Below are 27,981 nucleotides of genomic sequence, written 5' to 3'. Positions count from 1 at the left end.
AGAGGTAGAGGGGAGGCTGGATGCAGTGGCTCACGCCTGTAATCCTAACACTTTAGGAGGCTAAGGCTTGGAGGATTACTTGAAGCCAGGAGTTCAATATCAGCCTGGGCAACAAAGTGAGACCCTGTCTCCACAAAAAATTAGCTGAGCACAGTGGTATGCACCTGTAGTCCCAGCTACTTGGAAGCCTGAAGCAGGAGGATTGCTTGAGCCTAGGAGTTTGTGGCTACAGTAAGCTGTGATCACACTGCTGCACTGCAGCCTGGGCAACAGAGCAAGACTCTGTCTCTTACCAAAATAAAAAACAAACAAAAACCTGTGGGGGGCGGGGGATGCAGGTGTTACTGCCATCTAGTGTGTAGAGACCAGGGCCCCTGCCGCAAATGACCTGGCCCAGAATGTCAAGGGAGCCAAAGTTGAGTAACTGCACTGTGAAGAATAAGACTTTATTTACCCATTCTTAACCTCGAAATCCAAACCTCCATCTCTTGTATATCTGTAATGTTGTTCTTTCCCCCTCGCCCCCAAGTTATTTAAAATCTTGTTTTTGAGGTAGTTTAATATAAAGGTGATTATCTTTCATAGCATAGGAATTACATGGTGTATTTTTATTATATGTATTAATAACATGTATTATTGTTATTAAGAATTTACATTAGGCCAGGCTTAGTGGCTCACGCCTGTAATCCTAGCACTTTGGGAGGCAGAGGTGGGCGGATCATGAGGTCAGGAGTTCGAGACTAGCCTGGCCAACATGGTGAAACCCCATCTCTACTAAAGATACAAAAAATTAGCTGGGCATGGTGGCATGTGCCTGTAATCCCAGCTACTTGGGAGGCTGGAGCAGGAGAATCGCTTGAACCCAGGAGGCAGAGGTTGCAGTGAGCCGAGATCAGGCCACTGCACTCCATCCAGCCTGGGCTACGGGGCGAGATTCCATCTTAAAACAAAACAAAAAGTAATAATAATTGACATTAATACTGCTCTAAACATGTTATATATAGATTAGAGTTTTCTGAAGAATAGTTTATGTTGCTGGGTGGGTGAAGAAAAATAACATCAAAGCACAAATATTTTATTTCAAACCAATATTTTTAATGAAAATTTCCCTGTTTTCTGATTTTACTTAAGTTGAATGCCAATAAGAAATACATAAAGAACTCTGAGCATTTATGTAGAGCTTTCAGTTTCTGTCTGTTTAATTTGATGCTCTGCTTATTCAATTATACTAGATGTGTTTCTCAGAGTTATCCAGTCCATACGTATTTGAAGAGACAATTTGGTGTAGAATTGTTAGTGTCCAGGCTCTTCCAAGCAAGGTCTTCCAAAGGGATATCTCAAAAATATGCCTTAGAGTTGAAGTGGCAATGTTATATAGCCTAACAATCTTCATGCTATTAAAAGCTTATAATAGCTGATCATTAAAATGCGAGTTACAGATTTTATGTAAACACTACACATTTTTACAGAGATTTTTAAATCAGGTAATAATTAAAAAAAAAAAAGCATATGCTATAGCGCCAAACCAGCTCTTATGAGTAGCATTTATCAAGTTGGTAATGAACATTTACTGAAGGCTTTATTTTAAGAAATTAGTTTTAAACATAAAGACAGGCTCTAAGACATGATAAGGTAATTTCAATAAGATTATATCAAATCATACTTTAAGATGATTAAAAATATTACAGTACTACCCAAGTTACTAAAGAATAAGAATAGTATAATGTACTCTTCACATTACTGTCTTTGTTAATTCTGTTTTTCTAACAGCAAAGGAAAGAGCACAAATTTTGCTAAGTCAAGCATTCCATTTACAGTACAGTTCTTTTTAAAATATGCTTGATAACAAAGTGTTAAATACTGAATATCTTACTTTTTTGTTATGAAGAAAGGAATGGTCAAGCATGAGATTTATGTAAGATCATTTGTACGCAAAAAGAAACTGCAATAGATGCTTGTTTCTCTCAACCCTTATGTATCAATAGTTTGGCAAAATTCTGTTGAAATTTCTTGTCATAAAATAAGTCAGTGGACTCACCACTTGAGAATAGATATTTGCTTGTATATATAATACTACCATTATTAATAGAGTTCAAGTATTCCAAATGTAGGGATTTTTGAATCTTATATTAAATGGACATTACCAATTACTAATTATTACATTCCAAAGTTCCCAAGCTGAACACTCATTCTGCTCAAAACACAACGAAATGTTGCAGGTTGCATTTCCCAGTATTTCACCGGGTTGTTGAATAAACTTATTGCACTGTATAAAGATTTCTTCATCTTTGGCACTGTTGGACAGAAGTCATTTACTCCCACTCTTGCAATTGAATTAGAATGAAGGAAGATTATCTGTTGTAGTAGGAAAAAAGAAAGGATTAAAAATACCCAGTAAATGTAAACGGAAAATACTCTGTAGTTGCCGTTTGTTTGTGGGTTTATTCATCTGTTTATTTTACATTGGCTTGAATGTATTTTCAGGTAAAGTAGATGTACTTACTTATGCATGTTAAATACCTATTATAAAAACTCAAGCTGATGTGTTGTACACAAAAGTGTTGGGGAAGGACTCCCGCCAAGGCCCAGAGCATACTGCCTGGTCACATGGGTCACTGTCTCTCTCTCTCTCTCCAGATAGATAAATAGATACATACATATGTACATACATACATACATATATACATAAATACATACATGCGTAATGTTTACTTTTATAAACATACATACATATTTTTAAATATACATATTTATGTGTATATATATGGTTACTTCAGTGCCATATTTACAATAATGCATTTAGAACATTAGAAATGGTCAGAAGAATGAAATTTAATGCTCTAAGAATTAGGCTCACAATTTGATTGCGAAGAATTATTAGCTGGCATTTTCTGTGACCAAAGGAGAATTTTTCTAAGTTGTTTTATAGAAAGATCTATCAACATCTTAAATGCATAATTGTAATATAGCATCAATAATTGAAATCACTTGATCTTATGTACACCAGTGGACAAGTCACAATTTTACAGGCTGTGTACATGTCTTTTTAAATTAAATTCTTACTCAAAAAGTATGGTAAATAGAGGAACTTTCCTTCATTCCCTTTAACAGCCCTTCTAATTTCTTCTTTGGCCTTTTTTGGTAACAGTGAGATTTCTGGGAAATAAAAGCAATCTGCTTAACTGACAGCATTTTGGTGTGCTGAAGAGCAGAAGTCTTTTGCTAGCCAAAGTGGGATATCCTCCCTGGCGGTTGTTACCTCTAGATTCTGCCTTTATGTCTTAGTAAAACTGATATGAGACCAATCATGAAAATTCTAGGCATTGCTAAAACATTTAAGTTTGGTGTTCAGTCCCCCAGCTGCTCAATATAAGTGCAAGGTATAGTTTACCATAGTACTGATCTCACTGGGAATGGAAACCTGCTGGACATCAGTGTGTTTACTTTGTGGACATTCATTGAAATATATGCTTATGACTTGTGTTCTTCTGTTTGTGTTATAATTCTATTCATTTAATTAATGCTAGCAAGAGTATAGGTAGATTTAAGAGAGACCAGAAGCTGGAAGCAGAGTTGTGGAACAAATTAAGCAGAAATGACATCAGGGATGGGGCAGCTTGAGAGAGGACAGACTCAAGTTGTAGTCACTGGCTAAACAGACATCCAAATGCAGCATTTGGAAAAGTCAAAGCAAAAGTTGTCATCTTGAGATTAGCACCTGCCTATATTACATTCATTTTGATGGTTTGTATCTCAAAGGAGTACAGTGAACAAAACTTGTTTAAAGATACGTCGGAAAGAAATAGAGAAGAGGCAAAGTGGCTTTTTGCCCAGTTTTGTTCTCAAGCTCCTTGGAAGATGAAAACTTTTGTTCTTGGGAAGATCTAAATCTTTATTAGATTCTCCAAGGAATCTGTGGCCCCTTCCAGCCAGTTAAGGGTTGTCAAATAGAAGGAAAAGATTTCTAATAATGAATAAAAACAAACGACAAAATGGGAACTCATGATGCTCCAGATGGTGACTTTAAATTGGTTATATACTGTATTCTGGTTGGAATGTTTAAAAAAAAAATATACATGTCTATCCTAGCACCACACTGAAAGCGAAAATACCAGAATCCTAATCCTCTTGCTCTGCCTTGAGAAATGTTTCCAGATCAAAAGGACACGTGACCCTGCCCCATGTCCTCCTGACCAGTCCTGCCTCTGCATAGCCACCCCTGCCCTAAAATCTGAAATTAACTGTGCCAGCGGCTTAGCCACAATGTCCTCAGCAGTTTCAACAGGAGAAACCAAAAGATGGAAATGGATCCTGAGCTTTCTTGTGACGTCGATGTAGAAACCATTCTCCTAAAGCTCTCCTACTTCTTAAAACACCTCATGCAACCTGGAGAGTCATTATGTTTGAATCACCCTTGCTGCTTACTTGGTCTTTGCTTGAGGTGTGCTAAAGTATGTTATAAAAACTGAAGAAAAGTACCAATATCTACTGAACACAAGTAGAATGTTTTACCTGGAGGTATTTCAACTCTGGTAATCCTGAAGGGATTTTTTTTAGTTTATTGTTTTCCAAATGTATTTCTCTCACACGTGGTATGTTAGCAAGACTCCCATTTTCGATATCTGTGATTTTGTTGTTTCCTAGGCCCAGCCTAAAAATGATATAAAATGCATCAAGTCTTACACAGATGGTTAGGTGTGATAGAGTTAGCTGAAAACACCACAAACTGTTAGAATATAAGCCTGTCCTATTTATATATATGTTCAAAGATATTTCATTACTTTATTTAATAACCTATTTCAGTATGTAACAACTATCTTCCAGTTTTGTCAGAAAATTCTTCAACCTAAATTTAACAAAAGGGAAATTTGAAAAGTCATTTTCTTCTTTTCACTTGATTTGCCCCTATCAGCAGAGGTGGTAATAATGGTGGTTCTTTTTTTTTTTCTTTTTTTTTTTTTTTGAGATGGAGTCTCACTCTGTTGCCCAGGCTGGAGTGCAGTGGCCCAGTCTTGGCTCACTGCAACCTCAGCCTCCCAAGTAGCTGGGATTACAGGCGCCCTCCACCATGCCTGGCTAATTTTTGTATTTTTTAGTAGAGATGCGGTTTTACCATGTTGGCCAGGCTGGTCTTGAACTCCTGACCTCGGGATCTGCCCGCCTTGGCCTCCCAAAGTGCTGGGATTACAGGCGTGAGCCACCACACCCGGCCAATGGTGGTTCTTTCTAGTTTTCCCTTCACACTCTCCAGTTCCAACAGCAACTGGCTAAACAGACAGTGATCTCTACCAGGGTCCCTGTGCACATTCTCCAGGAGGTATCATTCTAAGTTAAAATTTTGGGAACGTTTACCTTTGTAGTTCTTTGTATCGTTTAAAATCCTCAAGTTCCACTGTTGAAATTTTATTATAATCTAAGTGAAGCTCCAATAAAGTTGGTGGTAAGCCTAATAAGAAGAGAAAGATATATGTTAAGTCAAGTGTAACTAAGCCCCATTGACTGTTTACTTTTCAAGTTTCAGATTATGGATTTAGGCAACTTTTTAGGCACTTACTCTTTTTTTTTTGAGACAGAGTTTCACTCCTGTTGCCCAGACTGGAGTGCAGTGCTGTGATATCAGCTTACTGTAACCTCCATCTCCTGGGTTCAAGCAGTTCTTCTGCCTCAGCCTCCTGAGTAGCTGAGATTACAGGTACACACCACCATACCTGGCTAATTTTTTGTACTTTTTAGTAGAGATGGGGTTTCACCATGTTGGCCAGGCTGGTTTCAAACTTCTGACCTCAGGTGATCCACCCACCTCGGCCTCCCAAAGTGCTGGGATTACAGGCGTGAGCCACCACACCCAGCCTGGTACCTACTTTTTATTAACTTCTTATTATGGTAAAATTGTAACCATTCATAAAATTAGTAACTAGTATTATGAACCACCATGCTCAGCTTCAACAGTTATCTCCATTTTTCCTATCTTGTTTTATCTACTCTATTATTTATTGATTTGTTTATCTGTTTTTATTTTGCCATATTTCTTTTGCTGGAGTGTTTAAAGTCAAATCTTATACATAATGTCATTTCATCTATAAATTCTTCAACTAGATGTCTCTAACTGATAAGTTCATCTTGTTTTTTGTTTTTTGTTTTTTAACATAACCACCCTGTTAATGTTACATCTAACAAGATTAATAAATTCTTTACTGTCATCTAATATAGTAAAGTTTCCCCAATTGTCTCAAATATGTCATTTTACAGTTTATTTGTTCAAGTTAGGATTAAATGAAGTTTACAGAATACATTTGGTTCTTATTGCTCTTGAAATCTCTCTTAACGTACAACATGCTCCCTCCTTTTTTCTCCCTCTTCTATTGATTTATTTCCATATTAATTTGTTTGAGACACTCCTTTTGTGGATTTGGCTGACAGCTTCCATGTGATATCATTTATCAGGATCCTTTAACTTCTTCCTATGCCCTGGTAGTCAGATGCAGAGATGCATTCAGATAAAAGTAAATCAGCCTTTCACCTGAGGGTCTTAGCAGTCATGCACGATTGTTGCCTAGATCCATTCTGTCATTAGGAATTGGAAAATGGTGACTTCCTGATGTCATTCTTGATGGATTTATTAGCTGGAATTCTTCTCTAAAGAATTTTCTTTCATTAATTATTTAGTTACTTTGTAAGATTGTTTTTATAGAAAAGGCAGCAAAACTTGATTCTTTCAAGTAATGAATTCATGCAATGCCCAGAGGTGACCAGTTAAGGTTTTTTGTGTTTTTTTTAAAACACCATTATAAACACGGATTTTTACTCTATTTGATATGTTCAGGTCATTGCGTATTTATTCTTTCTTTTCTTTTCTTTTCTTTTCTTTTTTTGTGGCAGGGTCTCACTCTGTCACCCAGGCTGGAGTGTAGTAGCGCAGTCTTGGCTCACTGCAGTCTCTGCCTCCCAGGTTCAACTGATTCTCTTGCCTCAGCCTCCCAAGTAGCTGGGACTACAGTTGTGCACCACCATGCCCGGCTAATTTTTGCATTTTTGATAGACATGGGGTTTTACCATGTTGGCCAGACTGGTCTTGAACTCCTGACCTCAAGCGATCCGCCTACCTTGGCCTCCCAAAATGCTGGGATCACAGTCATGAGCCACTGTGCCTGGCTCTATTCTTTCAATTAGCAGTAGTTTTTGTGTAAACTAAGTGTAGCTGTAGTACCCCCGCACATGGCAGGTGCCCAGTGAATAATCGTTCCTTCTCTTCTCAACGGGGCATATCCTGACCCCTACTCTCCCCAAATGAACTGAAGCTGGAATGAAAGGGACTGACCAGAAGATTCCATCAAACCTCATTTTGTTAGCCCTATATACAAAGTATTATTTGTCAACCCAAGTATCTGGTTAGCTAGCTGGAAAATGCTTTCCTTTTTTCAACTCTTGATGAAATATTTCCTTTCTATATTAGCAATAAAGACTGATGAAGATAATTGAAACATCTTTATGAATAGCAATAATAGTTTCTATGACTGAAGTTATTTTGATAACAGAATCTATTTTGAATTTTAAAATAAATAAACTAGGGAGCAGAAAAATAATTCTTCTAAACTGAGAAGGTTCTAATTTCTTGAATTTTGATGAATTGAGCTTAATTGTATTTATGGAATGATTATGTGGACCCTCCAGTAGGTAAGGTAAAGGTTCTGTCCTCAAAGACATTATTTGCTAATTTAGAGCAGATCCATCATACATACAAAAATCACTAGAAAAATAGCTGGTGCAATGTGCCAGCCTATTCTAGAATAGGTTGTACAAAGTTGGAAGAGAAAAATCTCTGGGAGAGGACTTGTAGAAGTTGAGGGAACTGTGTGTCCTTTAGGAAATGAGGAAGGTGGGTAACCAGAGAGAAGATTGAAGTGTAGCCTCTAGGATAAACGAGCAGAGGTGTGAATTTGGCAGAAGCTCAGTAACTGCTGACAAATGTTAGCACACTTTTGTACCGGAATGTCTGTTCCCACCCTGTCTTCAAACAGGTCTCCCCTCTTCCCCACATAATATTATGCAGTAGAACTTCCTGAACGAATAGGAAAGAAGACATTTTCATCCTGTCTGCATGATAACTTGTTGGGTCTGGTGAGGACCCTCAGGATATCTGCATCCTCTCATCTTGCCACAGGGGGTAATACTGACTGGATTATGCCATGCAGGCAGTCAGCTTTCACAGGTTAGTGAATTCTGAATATTAAGGGGATTTGAAGGAATCGTTATTTAAGCTGAGAGATTTGATTCCAATTTAAATTTCTAAAGATTCCTTTTGGCTTTGAAAGAATCTTGAAAACTTCGTGAGAAGTTAAACCTTTACTTTTAAGATACACTTTGAAATTTAAATAGAATTTTGCAGTGTAGGAAAGACTTTTGGTGTGAACATAAAGAATGGCCATGTCAGGAGATGTGGCCTGGAACAGCAGCTCCCTCCTCCAGCCCTGTAGGCTGTCCTCCTCTCCTCCCTCTACCTTCCTCTTTTCCTTGTCTTCACTCTCCTTTACTGGATGTTAGCTTCCAGCATATGAAAGGGATTTTATATGTTTAACTTATTGGGTAGCATTTGCATTTTTTGTTGTTTTTCTAAAATGGGAAGGTAAATGAAACATTTTTGGTTTCTTGTAGAAAAACATCCACCTCCTTTAAAGCTTGACTGAGGTGTTTTTTTGGATTTGTATAGTTCTGAATTAAACTGTTGTTTTCCTGGATAGAAAAGTTATCTTTCCTCTTTTACTTTAGATGATCTTTGGGTGACCTAAGTGAAAGGTCACCTCTTGATTAATAATAACAGCTTTACTGTGTCTTTTAAATTATCTGTATATGTTTGTTTTATTGATCTTCTGGATCAGGTGAGTAGAATAGAGGGGGTTGTGATGAAGTTGCTGCTTTAACTCATGGATACTGAAAGACGGAGCTGTTGGAAAGTAAAAATATGTTGTTAATCATAGGGGTTATTTTTGGCCCAGTTAGTCATCAAAGCAAAGAGAGCATGTGCCCTTGTTGGGAATAAGGAAAGCAAGACTTTGAGCAAGAGTTCCAAGAAAGGCAATCCTATGCAGCTAATCATCAGACAGGGAGCTTGGAAGTAATGGGTTAGAACACTGGTCATCTGGCAGACTTAAGGAGCATTCTACTTGAGGTGCTAGCTTTGGGTCACACAAAGCCATGATAAAGAGCACAGTGCTCTTCTTGGTAATGATTATGTCACAGGTGGTCACCTCCTATGTGCTGGATGTTGTCCCCAAACCTTTCTGTGTATTGGCCCATTAATCTTCACAGTACACCTGGGAAGAAGCTGGGTACAAAATGCCTTGCCTTGAATGGCATGTCCATTCCTGCCAGAGCCAGGGGCTGCCCAGTCTGGGCTCATAGGCTCCACCTCAAACTGTGGCTAAATGCCTGGGGACAGGGTCTCTTGCCCCATCTATCTTTCTCTGCTTTCTTCTGTATGGAATTCTCCACCTCTAACAGGTACTGCACAGAATGACAGGTATAAATGAGTAATGTCAGGAAAGAGAAAGAAAATTAAAAGTTCATTGCTTCTTAATGTTTATTCTTAGTGGAGTAAAAAAATTGTGGCTTAATTCTGCCAGGAAAAAGGCACTACATATGGCATTTTATGTGTGTGTAGACTATATTGACCAGATTTACTGGTGCAAGGATTTCTAGTTGCAGTGTATACTGCACAGTTTACAATATTAGATTGAATCGTTACTGAAAGGTGACAACTTTAAAATACCATATCTTAGATAAAGTAAATACAAACCTTTAGGAACTGAGGTCAGTTTTGCTTCTGCAATTCTGATATGGAACACCGTCACCCCTTCAAATGCCCCTGGCTCTATCCCATTATTATCAAGAGGGTTTGCACTCATTTCTGTCGGGGGAGAATGACATGACTTAGCACACATAGGTTGTATATAAAGGAAACTCACAGTGCAGAGAGACACATCCCAAGAATGAATATCCCAAGAAGCGTGAGCTTCGTCCTTTAGGCTCATTTTCACTCAGTATATCTGCTTCTGTCTATCTACTGTCCTTTCTGTCAGCATCAGAAAAATACTGCTTTGTATTATGTAAACTGGAATATATGAGAAGTTCACTATTATTCACTTTGAATTACCATATCAGTGACATTTTCACTCTCCTCCAACCATGAGCACAATTAAGGTTTTGTTATTGTAATAGTGCATCAAAAAAGATCATCCTTCATATAATCCAAAATGTTTATGTTTTTCTGTGTACATTTTTGTGTCTTAAACTTTTTTTAAATTGTAAGTGAATTAGAAATTGTTTTGTTAGCAGAAATATAACTTTGAAGAAATGCCAGTAAGTGAGGCCAGGCACTTGGTTGAATTAAATGAATAAATGAATTAGTATCTTGGTTATGAATTTTGAATGGATATTATAGGGAGATGGCATGGTTATATGATGGGTGTCAGAAATAAAATCAGGTAGAGTTTTAAATATAAGACAAAAAATTCCTCACATTGATAATCTTAACGCAGATAACCAAATGTTAGGTGCACATTCCAAATAATATCCGAACTAATTTTGTGTATTATATTTGAGTAGCTTATGCAGTACATTAAAAATACTACCTTTAAATTAAATAATAAGTTATATTTTATTAGGGTCTGGTCAGAAACAGAAACCACGCTAAGTGTTTCAAAGGAGGTTCTTTATTTTTTTTTTTTTGAGATGCAGTTTCACTCTGTCACCCAGGTTGGAGTGCAGTGGTGCAGTCTCGGCTCACTGCAACCTCTGCCTCCTGGGTTCAAGCATTTCTCCTGCCTAAGCCTCCTGAGTAGCTGAGATTACAGGCGCCTGTCACCACACCCGGCTAATTTTTGTATTTTTAGTAGAGATAGGGTTTTACTATGTTGGCCAGGCTAGTCTCAAACTCCTGACCTCAGGAGATCCGCCCGCCTTGGCCTCCCAAAGTGCTGGGATTACAAGCGTGAGCCACCAGACCTGCCCTCAAAGGAGGTTCTTGAGGGAGAGAGAGACAGTATTACAAAGATCATATTTTCTTTAAGTGCTAAAAAATTTTGTTGGACATTTTAATTGGTTTATAAATGGCTTATCTAGGCAAAGATTATTCAAAAATTAATTTTGGAAATTATTCTTAATAGTGATGATAAAGTGTTCTACATCTGCTTGTTTGTTATAATTTCAAGATGTCCCATTCATTTGAAAAACTTACCCAAAACGTGTAAAGCATTCATTCCTTTGAATGTGTCCTTTTGTATTTTCTTAACTTTATTTTCATGAATTCTGAGTTCTGCTAATGATTTGGGAAGATTAAGTGGTATTTCACTTAGTTGATTGTGGGACAGATATAGCCTTCGCAACTTCTTTGTGGTTAGAAAGGCTTTTGGGTGAATCTTTGTTAGCTTGTTGTTGTTCAGGATCAGACCCTTGATCAAGCATAGAAAGTTACACAATATTAGGAAGTGGATTTGATTTACCAGTATTCTACAGTGATTAGCCAATCATGGAAATCAGTACAATTTATATCATTGGTGTACTAGATCACCCATGTGAAAACTTTCCCAGCCCAATCTAAGCTTTTAAAAAAATTTTACTACTGAGTTAGAAAAGTGCAGAGCTATAATAATTAACGTTGTGCCATTGGTTTAGATAGAAGTGCATCTTTTTAATCTTTGAATAGATAATACATTCATATGGTTAAGCCTTCAACCTCTACTCAGCCTCCTATTTCCCTTCAGGGAAGTGACCAACAATATTATCTCTATCTTATCTTAAAATCTATTTGCTCTACAAAACTATGTTTAGTGCACACCAAATATACTTTTGCATGATTTTGTCTACTTTGAAAACCTCACTTCTTTCATATTTACTAATGTTTACCATTTCTCCCAGAACAGAGGCCTGTGAGGAAAAAACTCCTACCATGTGCCCTCAGCATTCTGGCATATTTTAGATATTGGGGATATAGTAATGGATCCTGAGAAATGACTCAATCTCTTATCAGTTTTTTGGGTATTTCTCAGGGCAATAAGACAGCATACTCCAGAGGGGGTCTAATAACTCCAGAGAGTAAAAAGAACTTGTACCAGTGTGAGTGTGCTCTCTGCACAAGTCTTTTGCAACATGTCCAAGGGTGTATGGCTGCTTGGGTGACCAACCGTCTCAGTCTGCCCAGATCATGAGATTATGGTATGTGGGGATTTCAGAACCAAAACTGGGAATGTCCTAGGCAAACTGGGACATGTTGGTAACTCTGATAACGATTTTCATTGCAAAATGAGCATAGCTCAGTTCTTTACTCATTGCCAGATTGTTCAAAGAGAATTTTCTGTGTTTACCAAGAATGATGACAGGCCACTAAGCGTCTTCAGGACCTTTTTGTCCCTCTTTACCAGTCCAGGTCGTCTGATTTTCTCAAGGAGCAGCTCTAGATTCATTCATTTTATGATTTTGTTCTCAAATTCATTTCACAAAAATCTCCCTTTGTTTAATATGCCTCACTGGTATTACTCGTATTGTTGTTGTTTTTCCATGGCAGAAATACACATTTTGGTTGCTCAGTAAACTCCTTTTATCTGCACGTTTCCTCATCTCACTCTTGGCTCTGTGTGCTTTCCTTTTCTCACCCTCTGGAAATTCCAGATATATCACTATTGCTAAAAGTTTCACCAAGAAAGGGTAAGCCTAGGAGAAGAGGTGAAACTACATTTTGTTACCAACTGGTAAAATATCCTCGTTTGTGGGTGTGTGATGCCAACTAAAAGTATCTTCTCTTTTCCTTTGGTTACACTGAAAAATGAGGTGAGGGGAATTTAACAACTTGATGAATCATCAAGATGGTTTGTGGATCCTCTCTTGATTCCAAGAGGTAAATTTAGCAGGAATTATTACTCTTCTTTTAGTGATGAGGAAATACATAAAGTGAAGAAAGGTGACTTGCCTATGCCACCCAACAAGTGAGGGCTAGAGAGGCCCCACCACAAAGTGAACCTGTGCGTCAGTGAGATCCAAGTCTAGTGCACTGGGCTTTTATTAGTTTGTTTTTCCTCATTAAAACATGCAGTTGTTGGAACTGCATAAAAGGAAGGAAAAGTAATACAAAACTGTGTAAGAGGTTTTGTGCAGCACTAGTAAGAGCCGCGCCACACGGTGGACTGCCTGCCCTGCATGGTGAGCTGGCTGAGTGATCCAGTTAAACTGCACTCTCAGTGCCGGCTTGGTTATCACAGAGCTTCCAATTCATCATTAACAAACAGTGTAAGGACAGAAGATGAGAAGAGCATAGCCATTCAGTAGTAGGACAGTGATTCATGCCACATGTGTCTGATAATGGCTGGAAGTGAGCTGGGAGGGCTGTGAGTGTGTTCAGTGATTTTGCTCTGACTGTATCATCCTTTGTGTAAGAACCCAAGTGCCAAACAAGTAGCTAAAACATAACACAGAGAATTTGTAGAATGTCTAAAAAATAGTTTGATTCTCTTAAAAGACAGGTACCATATAAGGTGATATTATATAAATGTTTTGTGGTATACTTACAATTCAAGTATAAAGCATGTACTTTAAAAAGTGATTTACATCAGTACACCTGGTCAGTCTGCTAATAGTAGCTTGGCAGTAATACTACTTAACAGCTGGGGGCTTTCCCACTGTTGCTCTACACCTGACATGCATTTCTCAAAGAAAATCAAGTAGGTCTAAGAAAGCTCCTGATACCTTTTAGTTTCTCATTTCCCTGTGAATAACAAGAATATGTATGGACTAAGTCCCTGGAATGCTCCTAAAATGTAATAAAATAATGATATGATGAATTTAAAACTTTCATAGCCCCAGTATTAAATATGCCATTAGTTATTATTCTTGTGGTTATCTAAGCTGAAAAGGGGTTGAAGAAGTGGTAAACGCATCAACAGGCTATATTTCCAACTTCTGTTGGTAGAATAATGGCCTTGCCATTCTCCAAAAGATTCTGTGGCCTAAAGTTAGTGGGGTGGACTGGGTGGATCCTCAGTGGAATCCATTGTGTCATTTCTGACTGTCTTAATGTTTTAGTGAGACCTAACTTATAAATATGCTCTTCTAGTTGCTCTTTTATATTTTTAATGGAGCCTTACCAGATCTGAGCTGCCTGCACACTTTGAAAGTGAAAAGAGCAGACAAGGTGCTGGCTACCTGACCGTGCAGTGTGAGAGCTGGATTTTGTAGGGAGGCTTGATGCAAGGATTGAGCATCCCTCAGTCTGCCTTAAGTATGATCAGCATGCATGCCCTCGATCCCAGGGTGACAGGGAGGAAGGGATGGGCCAGCAGGGTCCACTGCACTGACCCAGGGTGACAGGGAGGCATGGTGACCCCCCATCTCTCAGACACAGGAACAGGCCAGGCCTGCATGGTAGCAAGGGGCTAGTATGGTTATGGTATTTTCTACCCTAGAGACGACAGACTTTAAATTTGTTTTCTCCAGCACAGCCTGAGAGTGTGGGGAAATGGCCTGGAATAGCCAGGCCTGGCTTACCACCTCAGATAATACAGAACCAGAGCTCTTCCTCTAACACCATGCCGGAGTCAGCGAGGCAGGAGCTGTGTTGAGGGGAGGCGGTGGCACGGGGAAATGAAGTGCTCCTCCAAACCCAATTTCAGACTAAATCAGAAATTTTACTTGCTAAAATCTAGAGACTTTAAAATGATTTTTTTGGTTTGTTTTTGTTTTTAAGACAGGGTCTTACTGTGTCACCAAGGCTGGAGTGCAGTGGCATAGTCACAGCTCACTGCAACCTCTACTTCCTGGCTAAGACTACATGCACCACCACCATGCCAACTAATTTTATATTTTTTATAGAGGTGGAGTCTTGTTATGTTGCCCAGGCTGATCTCGAACTCTTGGGCTCAAGTGACCCGCCCGCCTCAGCCTCCCAAAGTGCTGGGATTATAGGCATAAGCCACCACACCCAGCCCAAAATGTTAAACATGGAAGTAGTAATCTTTTAAATCCTAGAATATTAAAATGATACTAATGTAGTAAAGAAAAAATTCTTTTCCTCTTTAAAGATCCAATAAAGAAGCCATACATGTATATATTAATCAATCAGATATATTCTGTGTGCTGCTGTTAGAGATTTGTGGTGTCTTAACACGTTTGGGTAGAGATTTCTTACACTGTTTGCTAATGATTGCTGTAAGTAATTGTTTTCTTGTTCATTTTAATGTATAGTGACTGTTACTACCTGAATAGATTGTAAGCTTATTTGAGGACCATTAAACTCAGCCCACTGCGTTTTACATGGCTATTATTTAATAAACATCCATTGAATTAGACTATTAATTGAATGAAATCTACAATTTTTAATTGACTAGAACGCTGTTGAATGCAGAGATTTTTCTCATTCTTTACATACAGAAAAGTAAGATTTGTTTATACTAACATAGTATAATTAATCATTATAGCAAAGATACAGAGTTTTCACTTAAATCTTTGAAAGTATGAGGATATATTCTTACATAAAGTGAAGTGAGTCCTTTAAAATCATTTTCTTTGATTTCCTTAATTTTATTGTTTTGAAGATCAAGCATTCGAGTATCAAATGGAATGTTGGTTGGGACTGAGGTCAAACCTTAGAAAGAAACAAACATATTATATAATAGAGAATCATGCTGAAGATGAGATTACTAATATGGTAGAAATATACATTTTTTAAAACCCATGATTATCATCAAGTTACAGATTACTTAATAGTCATAACAGATGACAAAAAAGCATTGTTTTGGGGGAAGACCTCAGGACTTTTCTGAGTAACTTATTAATTTTTACAAGGTGTCTAGATTGGTATAGCTGTCACTACTCATCCCCTCTAAGGTGGAATAAAAGGAGATAAATTGGAGCGGCCTTGGTGGCTGTGAGAAGGTGACCAACCACTGAGGTGCAGCTTCTGTTGATGTACCTTTGGCTGAGGAATGTTAGCTTTCTTTGCAAATTTTCAGGCCGTTATAGTGCTAAATTGGAGCATATGGGTCTTGATAATTTTTCTTTCTTTTTTTTTTTGAGACGGAGTCTCGCTCTGTTGCCCAGGCTGGAGTGCAGTGGCATGATCTCGGCTCACTGCAACCTCGGCCTCCCAGGTTTGGGCAGTTCTCCTGCCTCAGCCTCCTGAGTAGCTGGGATTATAGGTGTGTGCCACCACGCCTGGCTAATTTTTGTATTTTTAGTAGAGACGGGGTTTCCCCATGTTGGTCAGGCTGGTCTCAGACTCCTGACCTCGTGATTCACCTGACTGGGCCTCCCAAAGTGCTGGGATTACAGTCATGAGCCACCGCACCCAGCCGGGTCTTGATCATTTTAAGAAGCCTTAGATAGTTGTGTTTAGAAAATAGAAAAATTAGATTTCTTTTCATGTATATTACCAAAAACTTTACCACCCATTTCGTTTAAGTAATTAACTTCTCTAATTAGTTGTAAATTCTTTGATTTCCACATACTGATTCATATATTATTCTTTTTTTTTTTTTTTTTTTTTAACTTGAGACAGTCTTGCTCTGTTGCCCTGGCTGGAGTGCAGTGGTGCCATCTCGGCTCACTGCAACCTCCACCTCCTGGGTTCTAGTGATTCTTCTGCCTTAGCCTCCCGAGTAGCTAGGATGTGTACCACCATGCCTGGCTAATTGTTGTATTTTTAGTAGACACAGCGTTTTGCCATGTTGGCCAGGCTAGTCTCGAACTCCTGGACTCAAGCGATCCGCCTGCCTTGGCCTAGATGTCAATACACTTTTGATAGAACCGTCCTCACTCCTGAAGTGTAGTCATACATTTAATAGCCAAAAATTGAAGAATTGAAAATCTAGTATTTAAATATCAACATTCTATCCTACAGCTCTATGTACTTTTCCTTTCTATACTTTAAAATTGGTTCGGCTTGGTGGCTTACGCCTGTAATCCCAGCACTTTGGGAGGCCGAGGTGGGTGGATCACTTAAGGTCAGGAGTTGTAAGACCAGCCTGGCCAACATGGTGAAAGAAACCCCATCTCTACTAAAAATACAAAAATTAGCTGGGCATTGTTACACGTGCCTGTAGTCCCAGCTACTCGGGAGGCTGAGTCAGGAGAATCGCTTGAACCCAGGAGGCAGAGGTTGCAGTGAGCCAAGGTAGTGCCACTGCACTCCAGCCTGGGTGACAGAGTGAGACTCTGTCTCAAAAATAAAAATAAAAAAATAGGCCGGACGCGGTGGCTCATGCCTATAATCGCAGCACTTTCGGAGGCCAAGTCGGGTGGATCATGAGGTCAGGAGATCAAGACCATCCTGGCCAACAAGGTAAAAACTCGTCTCTACTAAAAATATAAAAATTAGCCAGGCATGGTGGTGTGCGCCTTTAATCCCAGCTACTCAGGAGGCTGAAGCAGGAAAATCACTTGAACCCAGGAGACGGAAGTTGCAGTGAGCCGAGATCGCGCCATTGTACTCCAGCCTGGGTGACAGAGCAAGACTCTGTCTCAAAAAAAGTAATAATAATACTAAAATAAAATTGACACTTTCTTAAGAAATTTAACCCTTTATAGGAAGAAGAAGGGGGGTAACTTGATGAATTAGCAAGGTAGGGGGCAGTTTTGTTTGTTAGAATAGATTAATTTTGCCATTTTTATGAACATAGGATATTATTTTGGTTTTAGAAAATGAAGTGGAAGTCTTATAGGAAGCTGGAGGTTCTGCAGAAGGGATCCTCCTGGTAGCACAGATTTTGACAAACCTATTCCTGCCCTGCCCCTGTTAAAACTGAAGTTCTGAAGAGTTTCATCTCCTGAGGGAGGAAGAGTGATAAGTGCCCAGACCCTTTTTATGGTCACATTTTGGGGGAGGTAGGGTGGGTGCAGCAGCATGCTGATGGCATGTCTGACTGTCACGGATATCCTTAGGTGGATTTAGTTTACTAGAGTTTTTTCAAAGCTAAATGTTTGGGAGACTGTGTGATGGGAACACCAGCTTCCTGCCATGAGGTAACTTGGGCTTCTCAAGTCTTTGGTGACAAGTGTGTTCTGGAGTAGTTTTATGCAATGTCTCATCCAGGGTCTTCATGTTGGAAGCATATGACTGCTCTGCCGTGGCACATATGGAGGCCAGCACATGGGGGTGGTCTGTACTAAAGATAAATGTGTCCTTATTCACCATCTTACCCAGAACTAACCCAGTTTGCATCTGGTGGAGTCGTAGCAGATACACATATTTTTATCTGGAATTTTGACTTACAAAGTGCTTTAACATGCACCCACTCTGCAAACTGATGGTAGGTAACGTTTTTTCTTGTCTGAGATGCAGTTTAGTACAATAGTACGTTCTCATATTCCCTAACTAACCTCTTCTCGCACCCAGCATCTGTCTCAGCTTCTGCATTTCTTGTTCCTGATGCTGTTTCCACAGTCATTCTACATGAGCAAGTTTTCTCAAACAGTACTTGCATCTTAATCTCTTTCTCATGAGAATTCCATAGGTAAAGCTTAAGACCCATTTTTTTCCTAGCCTATTTCATTAGACTTTACTAATAAGTCTAGCTCGTATTAGTCTCCCCTTTTTCTGAATCCTTTTTGTTTGCGTCTCGTTTTGTCATATAATGACAAACTTCATTAAGGTCTCTAGAGTAGATTATTATAAGCTTTAACTCTTGCCATGAATGCTATGGCAGTAGGAAGCAAGTCTAATGCTTTTCAAGACATCTGCTCATACAGACTCATGAAGTGACCCTGATGGGCCATCAGCCCCTGAGTGGGAGTTGTATGCCAGACCTTGGCCTCCGCAGTGGGGCCAGTCTCAGCTGTCCCCTCTTGGAAATAGCTGAAGGCAACAACTCTTGATATGCATTCCCATTACGTCCCCTCCCTGAACGGGGCATGGGTGTGCTCTTGAGTGCTCCTTCATTAGAAGTATTAAAGAAATAAAATACTCAGCAAAGAATTATAATTTTAAAAAGACTTTATCCACTTTTTTCTTAGGCAGTTTTAAACCCAAATTGCTAAAAAGCAAATAAAGCATTATCTTTAAAAGGTCTAGATTAGAGATTTCACAAGCTTTCTATAACTCATTTCATTGTTCTAGACACGCAGCTTATTTTGTTATCATGGAGTTTTACTGAAAAGTACAGTCTCAACCTGCTAACACCCTGAGATAGAACTGCACGTGATGTCCATTCTCTCTGAAGCGAATTAAAATTAAATGCTTTGATTTAACTGGGGAAGAGAAGGAAATGTTCTATGTACAACATTCCCTTAGTTTTCCTTTGATTTTCTTAATTTTAAAAATAAGTTTGGATGTACTTTGGGGTTTGCTGTACTTTCCACCTAAAAACTTAAATGAAAAAAATCTTATACACTCAATGAGATTATTTTTGAAATTTCAGTGAGACTTTTTCCATCCTTTAAATTGTCAGAATAGCATTACTGTTCTTCAAAACAAAATTGACTTATATTCTTACCTAAATCTGAGCAATGTACAACTCGTGAATAGCACTGACATCCAAATGGACACATTGGAAACAGATCAAATGGAAAAAAAGAGCTTCTTGGCTCTCTTGTTGGAAAAAGAGAATTGTCCTCGTCATCATCATCATCATCATCGTCATCATCTGTGTCTTCCATATCCTTCAGCATCATATTCTTCAATGCGATGTGTGAAGGGCTAAAGAAGGGTTTGGCAGAGCACAAAGCCAGGAATAATAGGAGCACATACTCCTTCATGGTGTCTTAGTGTAGAAGACCAGTCTAGGACTAAACAGACATTGGATATTAAATTTAAATGGATATAATTCCTGCATATATACATTTTTCAGTTCTGGTAAGAGTGCAATGAAATGGCATTTTAATCCATTGCTTAGCTAATGTGAGAGTAAATTTATAAAGATTTTTGGAAAGCAATTCAGCAATGTGCATTGGGAACTCTAAAAATATCTCTTTTTCAGATAGTAATTCTACTTTTTAGAATCTAGTCTCAGGAAACATTTCTAAAGTGCACAAAGATGTTCATCACAGAATTATAATAGCAGAAATATTTGAGACAATTATATAATGGTTAAAGGGGAATAGTAAAATAAAAGAGTATATTTATTCCATGAAATATTTTGGGACCCACAAAATGCTTGCAAACACATTTTAAAATATGGGATATTATCTTTTGTGAAATAAAAAAAAGCAAATATAAAAAATCCATAAACTGTATACTTACAAACACTCAGAAACAAACAAAAACAAACCTGGCAGGAATATACCTGATTGATGATAAACTCTAGGCACTAGAACCATAGACGACTTGTGTTTTCCTTTAACTTTCATAATGAGCAATGAGTATTACCCTTATAATGAAAAAGCTAATAAACATTGTAAAAACAGAAACAGATTATCTTACCTAACTCTGTATTCCCAAAATCTTTCTATTGCCTTAATGTATTCAGTGTTCCTGAAGGAGGAATGTCTTCATTGTTTCCTTAGACAACATCTGGAATTTTTCATTAACTGATTTCTCTCCACCTTTCCCAACCTCACTCTCATAGTTGGTCACTTTTTCCACAATTGGTATCTTTTTCCTTCTAATCTGTTCCATTGTCTAATATTTGATCCAAACTGTCTGATGTCCAGACTATTCTTTCTTACTCAGCTTTCCACTGAGTTCTGTTTGTTTGTTTTGTTTTTGGGGGACCAGGTTGTTTTCAGTTGCATTTTTAAAATGCACACAAAACAGAACTATACAAATGAGAACCTTCAGAGCATAGATTTATTGCCATATTTACATATCCTAATTTTTAAATTATTACCTGTGAAATGTGTATATTCTTTGAAAATTTCAAAACTTAAAAACATTATGAAATTATTCAAAATAGATGCATCCTAGAGATGCTCATTGGTGAAACTGAGTCCTGGCAGGAGGGCATCCACTCACCACCACAGCAGAGGGCTCCGCAGACCCTAATAGACCACCAGGCTACAGTCACCTAAATAGTCCACCAGGCCTGCCATTGCCCGAGTGCCAGAGAGCAGCTGAGCTGCAAAAGACTTCTATAGTCAGCCAGGATTGGCCCAGCCTCAGGAAGACCTACCCCTCCAAATCCCAACTGGTTGCAATTTCCCAGAACCAAAAAATCAGCTTTAACATCTCTCCATGGGCCTGCTTTTTCCTGGATTTAAAAATCAAGAATGAATTCATTAACTTAATAAATATCTTCATTTATATATGGTATGTCTTTTTTAATCACCAGACGAGGGCTAGAATGTCCTACTGTCATTAGTTATTAACCTGATAATTACTTTATTTAATTCCTCATATGATCCAAAAATCTAAATGGTGGCATGAACATTTGCCCACTGGGTAGCTGGATGGCACTGGTCAGGTATGTGTGATATTCCTGTGATAATCCACACCAACTTATGCTAGGAAGGAGGTTACAGGACAGATCTGAGAATGGCAAGAGTTTTTTATGTTTTAATAATCCTATCCTGATTCCCGTTTCAAAACTAGCCCTAGCCTCCCATCTGTACACTACTTTGTGGAGGTGTTAATTCAGATGTTATTCTAGACTCATCCTTCATAGGAAATGAGGCGTAAAGAGCTTGAGTGACTTGCCCAAAGTCGCCTACCAAATATAAATGGAGCCAGAGCTAGGGCTCATGTGTCCCAGCTCCCTGTTCTGTGCTGCCTTCTGCTCCAGCTCATGTGGGGGGATTCAGTTGTTTTATCCAGAAATCTCGTGGCTTCATGGGCATACTCTGTCATTTCTTCTTATCTAACCAGTATACAAATTCCTGTTCTGTACACATCTGTACATAAAGAAGCACCTGTGTAGCTTGGATTGGAAGGTAGAGAATAGAATGATTGTGTGATCAGATTTGTGCAGTACTGGGTGAGAGATTGTGCTGGCAACACAAGGTTCAGTGGGCTTCTTTTGGAGAGGCCCAGGTGGAAATCACCAACTGTGGCTGACTACTGTTCTGTAGCAGGCATGGGGTGTCCCTGCTGGCAGGCAGGTTGATGTTTCGTATTCCAGTCATCCTGTGAATCCTGTATGGGGTCCTAGTAAAGGTTACTGGGGGCTTCCTTTTCAATATCACTTTGTCCCTGACACATTGTCTCTGTGCCTTGGCTGTCTGTCTAACTTTGACTCATTATGTGTTTTGACTTAGGGCTGTTGTGTGGCTCCTGACTCCTTAAGGTTTAGTGCCCAGCTTTGCCTCAACCTTCAAAATACTCATTCCCTAGAAAATTCAGCTCTTGGTCCTTAGCTAAATCAAAGTTGGCCCCTGATTCCAGTTTATTCTGTAACATTCTTGCATTACAGCTCTGTCTTCTAGGTGCATAGCTGCCCTTGACCTTGTCTGACCTTGGCAACAAGGAGCTATAGAATTATAATGTCATTTAAGGTCCTGTTTCTGGCTTTCTTTGAGGTTGCTGGAGTTATTCAGTGGGCATTTACCAAGCACCCACTGTACCCCAGGCAGTGTCACTCATCAGAATGCTGAATCTCTTAAAGTAGAGCACACCTTCCTCCCCATCCTCTTCTCTCCCACACTTCCCTACTCAAAAATAAAAAACCCGCAACTCCTAATCAACTACTGTCAGGTAATACGAGATCGTAAAGTTAACACTTGAATGTCAGGTACATTAATAGAAAAACTAAAAAATAAAATGCCTGGATTAGTAAATAGACAATGTAAACTGTATATACTGTGACTTATGAGGTAGGAATAGGGGTGTAGGGCTTTAACACTAGATGTGTGGTACCCAGAGCTTTGAAAGTAAAATTCTTCACCATGTCTGTCTACGCATAACCCTCAGTTTACTGTTTGAGACCAATAGAACTAAAGACATTTATAAAAACATATATTCACATGAAAAAAAGATTGAAATAGAATGTACAAACCTGGTAAGAGGGATAATGGGATTATAAGCAAAGCATTTTTTTTCTTCCCATGCATGGTGTTTTAATTATGTTGCTTTTAAAATATTTTAAATATCAGTCCGCCAACAGAATTTTCTTTGCTTTATTTCTACATATACTGCTGTGTTTTCCTACCACTTTTGGTAGGAATTGGTATAATCAAAGGTTTCCCATACACACTATTCTCATCTATCTCTACCCAAAAGTCAAACAATAGCACCTACTTGGGAAATTGTTTTGGGGTTCACAATTTCTTGAGGCTTAATCCTATTTGTTCTGGTCAATGGGAAATGAAGATTTTGATAAGGTTATTTTTTAAGTTGGTTGATTGTGCTTTTTTGTTTGTTTTTTGGGGTTTTTTGTTTGTTTGAGATGGAGTCTCACTTTGTCGCCCAGGCTGGAGTACAGTTGCGACATCTTGGCTCACTGCAACCTCCACATCCCAGGTTCAAGTGATCCTCTCACCTCAGCCTTCCAAGTAGCTGGGGTTACAGGCATGTGCCATCATGCCTGGCTAATTTTTTATATTTTTGTAGAGATGGGGTTTCACCATGTTGGCCAGGCAGGTCTTGAACTCCTAACCTTAAGCGATCCACCCATCTTGGCCTCCCAAAGTGTGCCACTGTGTGAGCCACTGCACCCAGCCTGAATGTTTTAGTTTAAGTTTTTTCCCATAGAATCTTTGAACCAAATGGACTTTAGATTCCCAGTCTGGACCGGAAAAACCTGTTTAACAGATAATATATCCAAAATGTAGAAACAAAAAAACTATGGAACTTAAAAAAGATGTAAAACACTAGGAATGTGTTAGAGATCCAAAGTGGGGTGCCAAGAACACATCGTGGTGTTCCTTGTGGCCTGGCAGTGGGAGCAAGGACTGGCCTCAGCTCCTTTGCACACCACATAATGGTTTCCCAGATGCCTTTCAGCCTCGTGCCACCATCAAGAGAGGCTTCCCCAGTACTGAGTTGAGGTTCGGGATGAGGAACGGGATCAGGTATGAGGAGCAGAACTAAGAGTTGAGAGGAGAAGGAGAAGGCACACAGGGCAGGGAAGGCAGAGAGCGGAACAGTAGTGGTCCTGCTTTTTTCCACATCCCTGCCTCAGGGCTGCTGACCAGTCCCCCAGTGGCATCAGGAGAAGCATCAGCCGGGGCCCCTTCCTTTGTCTCTCCTCTTTCTTAGACTGATAAGTTACAGGAGACCCTCCCTGCCTTTAATCAAAACTGCGGTAAAATAAAAATATGAAATGGAGACTTCTGCCTGCAAGTTTTAGGCAGTAGCATTATCTGTAGTTGTTGGGAAGGATTCCAGTTGCTAAGCAGTGGAGGCAGCCACTTTTATATAGTAGTTAGGCCCTTTCCGGGAGAATAAGAGATGGAGACCTTTGAAACAGGAGTTCCTCCTGGTGGTGAAGGTTCCAGAACATTCTGGAACAGGGAGCATATCCACCCTGCTTGAATAGCTCCAGGGAGAGGATACTACCTCAAGGCAGCATCTTCCACAGTTATCCATCCATGGCTGTTAGGAAAGTCTTTATATGGAAACTCAAAAATGCCTTCTGGAAAATTCATTTCTCTCTGCTAGTTCTGTCTTCTGTTAGCCTTTTACAATTAATCTAATCTTTTGCATTCGTTTATCCTGGTTGCTTGCAAAGAAAAAAGTCAGGCCAACCTTGATTCCATGAGGAATTCATTATTTATACTCTTTACCTGAGTCTCTTGCTGGGTCTCTTCCACCACTTTGTTAATAAGTACAATTAAGTATAGGTCCTAAACCTCCCCCAGTTCAGTGTGCAAATGTTTACCCATAGGAAAATAATGGAATGTCTAGGAGCGAACCCTAGATAGCAGTATTTTTTTCTTATTGTTCAGAAAGAATGTAGAGAATATTAGATGTCATTTAAAATGATATGACTTTTGGCTGTTTTATTTTGAGTTTATTAATGAGGTACAACCTCTGTTTTATTAGTTTTGGCAGTATTCAGGTTATTCTATTTTTAAACCCTTTAAAAATATTAAATCTTCTCAGGAATACTCAATATTTCCCTGATTTAGACCAGTTTTGCCAGTGTTTTCCACTCATGGAAAGCTTTGGATTTTGGTTTCAAGTCTCTCTTAATCAGAGTACTATTTGGAGTATTCTTCCAGTGCTACTGCTGTTACTAATAAATCATAGTAGCCTAGAGCTAAGAGAGGCCTTTGAGACTTTCCCCCCATGGCCCTCTTTTACTGAGAAAAAGCTGAGGCAATGAGCGTCCAGAACTGGCTGGAGGTGGTGGAGCTGAGGGCTGGCCTCCTCACTGCTTGTTGGTTGTGCTTTGCACTCGACTGCATGTCCTCCTAAATGGATTTTAATCTCATAGTTACTTCCAGACAGTAAACAGAATTTCCTCTGGAAAAGCCTAGGTAAGGAGATTTGGCCAAGCTCTTAAAAGAGTTCATAACATATGGACTGGAAATAAAGCTTAAGAAGCACATAAGCTTTCTTGTTTCCATTTAACTGGTCTACAAACTTAGAATGGAAAGTTTATCTAAGTGAAATGGTATTTCCTCTCAGACACTATTATTAGGTAAAAAGTCACTGTGCTTTTAAATCCCATGTTTAAAGGCCCACTTGGCAACTTTTCCCCTGGGTTTAAACATGCCTATCAGTTCACAGGTACCAGTAGCAGATTTCAGCATGTAAATGTGATATAACATACTCCATATATTTCACAGAAGGAATCCAAACCAAATTCAGATGTAATCAAGGCATAGCCTTGTAAGCTAACAAATGAGTTAAAAGTCCAAGCATGCATTTGGAAACTTATTCACAGTACCATTTGTTCATGGATACTGATAAAGATAGCACTTCCCTTAAAAAGCAGTTAATTTTACCTTAGAAGTATAACTAGCATTCTGACGAAGCATTCTAGCTGTTCTTCCTTTTATACTAATTTTGCCCTTCATTAATTTCTCCACGTCTAGCAGCCAAGCTACTGTCTTAAAAAACAAAATCTGCTGCCTTTCCATTTTTGTGATGTTTCCCACAGTGCCTCAAGACTTGTGCTTGTAAAGTTAATTGTTTTTGTCTCAAACCTCAGATCAGTTATCAGAATATTTGTTTTTAATTGAGTAGTTAGTTGTAACAGAAGACTATATATCCTCTGTTCTTTCCACTACTACATTATACTCCTTAATGCCAAAAAACAAACTAAAAACATCAGGATCCTTTTATGTGTGTGGGCTTGTGCTTGATTTTTCTTTCTTTTTTTATTTCTTTCTTTTAACAGCTTGATTCTTGGATTTAAACAACTTTATTTTTAGGGAAATACAACCCCCTCAGGTTCTTTATGACTCAGTCCCTACACCATGTGGCCACTGTTTCTTGGGTGCTACACCTCTGAATAGATTAACATGAAAGAATGCTGTGTGCTATTTAGATTACTAGGGAGTAGCATATTGAATACATTGCTTAAATTTTTTAATCTAAAATTTAATCAGAAATTTACTTTGGGAGTGGACAAAGGAAATCTTTGAAAGTGTTAAATTCTGACTGTATACATGCTGTGAAAATTTCCTAATCTTTCATATTGAATATAGTGCTAGCTAAACTATTGCTGATAAGTATTCTTTCTTGGAATTGTATAGATTTCCATTTGAACTTTTCAGTGCCATTTCATTATAATAAGGAAGACATTTATCAAGGAAAAATATGAATATTCAAATGTATAAGTAAAAATGACATTTCAGTAATTCACACATTTTAAATACACATTAGAAAATATTTTAAATATTGAAAAATATATTTACTGTTTCATTTAATATAGCTGTGATATCCCCAAACTTCATGATCATTATTATAGCAATGTTATTTTCCTAGATAAACATACAAGATGTTTATTTAGATGACTTTTAAAATCAATCATGTTAACATTTATGGTAAGGCATAATGACGGGTTTTCACTTAGCTGAAAAAAAAAAGTCACATAATTATATTTAAAATAAATTCATTATAGATAAGACATAAAACTAGAATAATTTTAGGTACAAATTTAGGTTTGTATTTAAATGCTGATTTTTAAGAAATTCTAGAGATAAACTTTGGACTTTATCCTATTATTTATAAGCATTTATTAATAACATTAATGTCTCCTTCGTATTGACTGTAAAGTATACATTGATACATGTAAGATAGACATGAAACATACCTGTCAGAAGAGAGTAGTCCTCCTAAAAGTAGAAGTTATCCACCATGTACTACTTATCTATAATGTAAATGTTCTCAGACACTGTGTAAGAAGAAAAGATGAGGAGGTATTACATTTAAAAGAAAAAAAACACCCTTCAACACAGTCCTGGTGTGGCTGCACCCTGGGTGATACTGGAATAAACTGCTCCCACAGATTAGTCCATGTTAGTACTGAGGAGCAAGATTAAAACTTGTTACTGCTCATGTGTTTTCCATCACTGTTTGTATCGTAGCCAGGACTTCTAGCTAAACTCTAGACGTCTACTGGAAGATTCTGAAGAATAAAAAAAAAGAAAGTTTAATAATGCATGGCAACTGGCCATTGAAAGTGCAGTCGGAGTCATTCAAGAAATACCTAGTTTTAAAAATATTAGATTCTTAAGTGAATGAATATTTGTAAATTACAATTTCAAAAATTACTCAACCTGTATAGACTAATAAAATATTTATCAATCTGAATAAAGGATACCAACATTACTGAAGTATATACCCAAACTTCAGATGTACCTGAGAAAGAACCATGCCTTTTTTTTCTTCTAATGACTGTAGCTATTGCATTATGCATACTTCTCCAGACTTTTTTTTTTTTTTTTTTAAGCTTTTAGCACTGCTATAGGCATGTCAGGGAAACTATGGATGCGGCTCCATGAACTGCTCCCTGGACTCAACATATGTGATATAACACAGACACACATGCATGTCCAAGTAACACCCTCTTAGGATGCATACAACTTTCCCTTTTCAAGAGAATATTAGCTATGGCCTCACTGACATTTAGGGAGACTTAGAGCAGGGAATATGCTATTTCCTGAAAAGAAATCATTATT

General features: G+C 38.4%; 2 protein-coding genes across 4 annotated transcripts in view; one reads left to right on the top strand and one right to left on the bottom strand.

Annotated features, from left to right (window-relative positions):
• The window catches only part of CENPP (centromere protein P), a 286,353-nt gene that overhangs the window by 126,486 nt on the left and 131,886 nt on the right, over positions 1–27,981 (top strand). The window contains exon 6 of one of the 3 annotated variants that reach the window (XM_063650258.1): positions 4,090–4,415. The exons of the other annotated variants lie outside the window; for them this stretch is intronic. Within the exon in view, the coding sequence (XP_063506328.1) occupies positions 4,090–4,338 (249 nt within the window). The 3' untranslated portion in view covers positions 4,339–4,415. Of the gene's footprint in view, positions 1–4,089; positions 4,416–27,981 lie in introns of those variants that run through there. 3 annotated transcript variants of the gene reach the window in all.
• On the bottom strand, positions 1,074–27,425 carry ASPN (asporin). The gene is made up of 8 exons (XM_054502640.2): positions 27,114–27,425; positions 19,473–19,764; positions 15,516–15,628; positions 11,234–11,447; positions 9,794–9,904; positions 5,353–5,446; positions 4,513–4,651; positions 1,074–2,355 (listed from the first exon to the last, which is right to left on the bottom strand). The coding sequence occupies exons 2-8, from the start codon at positions 19,732–19,734 to the stop codon at positions 2,158–2,160; spliced, it is 1,131 nt and encodes a 376-aa protein (XP_054358615.1). The 5' UTR covers positions 19,735–19,764; positions 27,114–27,425; the 3' UTR covers positions 1,074–2,157.

Source organism: Pongo pygmaeus, chromosome 13, assembly GCF_028885625.2.
Source record: "Pongo pygmaeus isolate AG05252 chromosome 13, NHGRI_mPonPyg2-v2.0_pri, whole genome shotgun sequence".
In the NCBI taxonomy this organism is placed as follows: Eukaryota; Metazoa; Chordata; class Mammalia; order Primates; family Hominidae; genus Pongo; species Pongo pygmaeus.
Note: the sequence above shows the minus strand (reverse complement) of the source record. Positions and strands in the feature narration are given on the sequence as shown.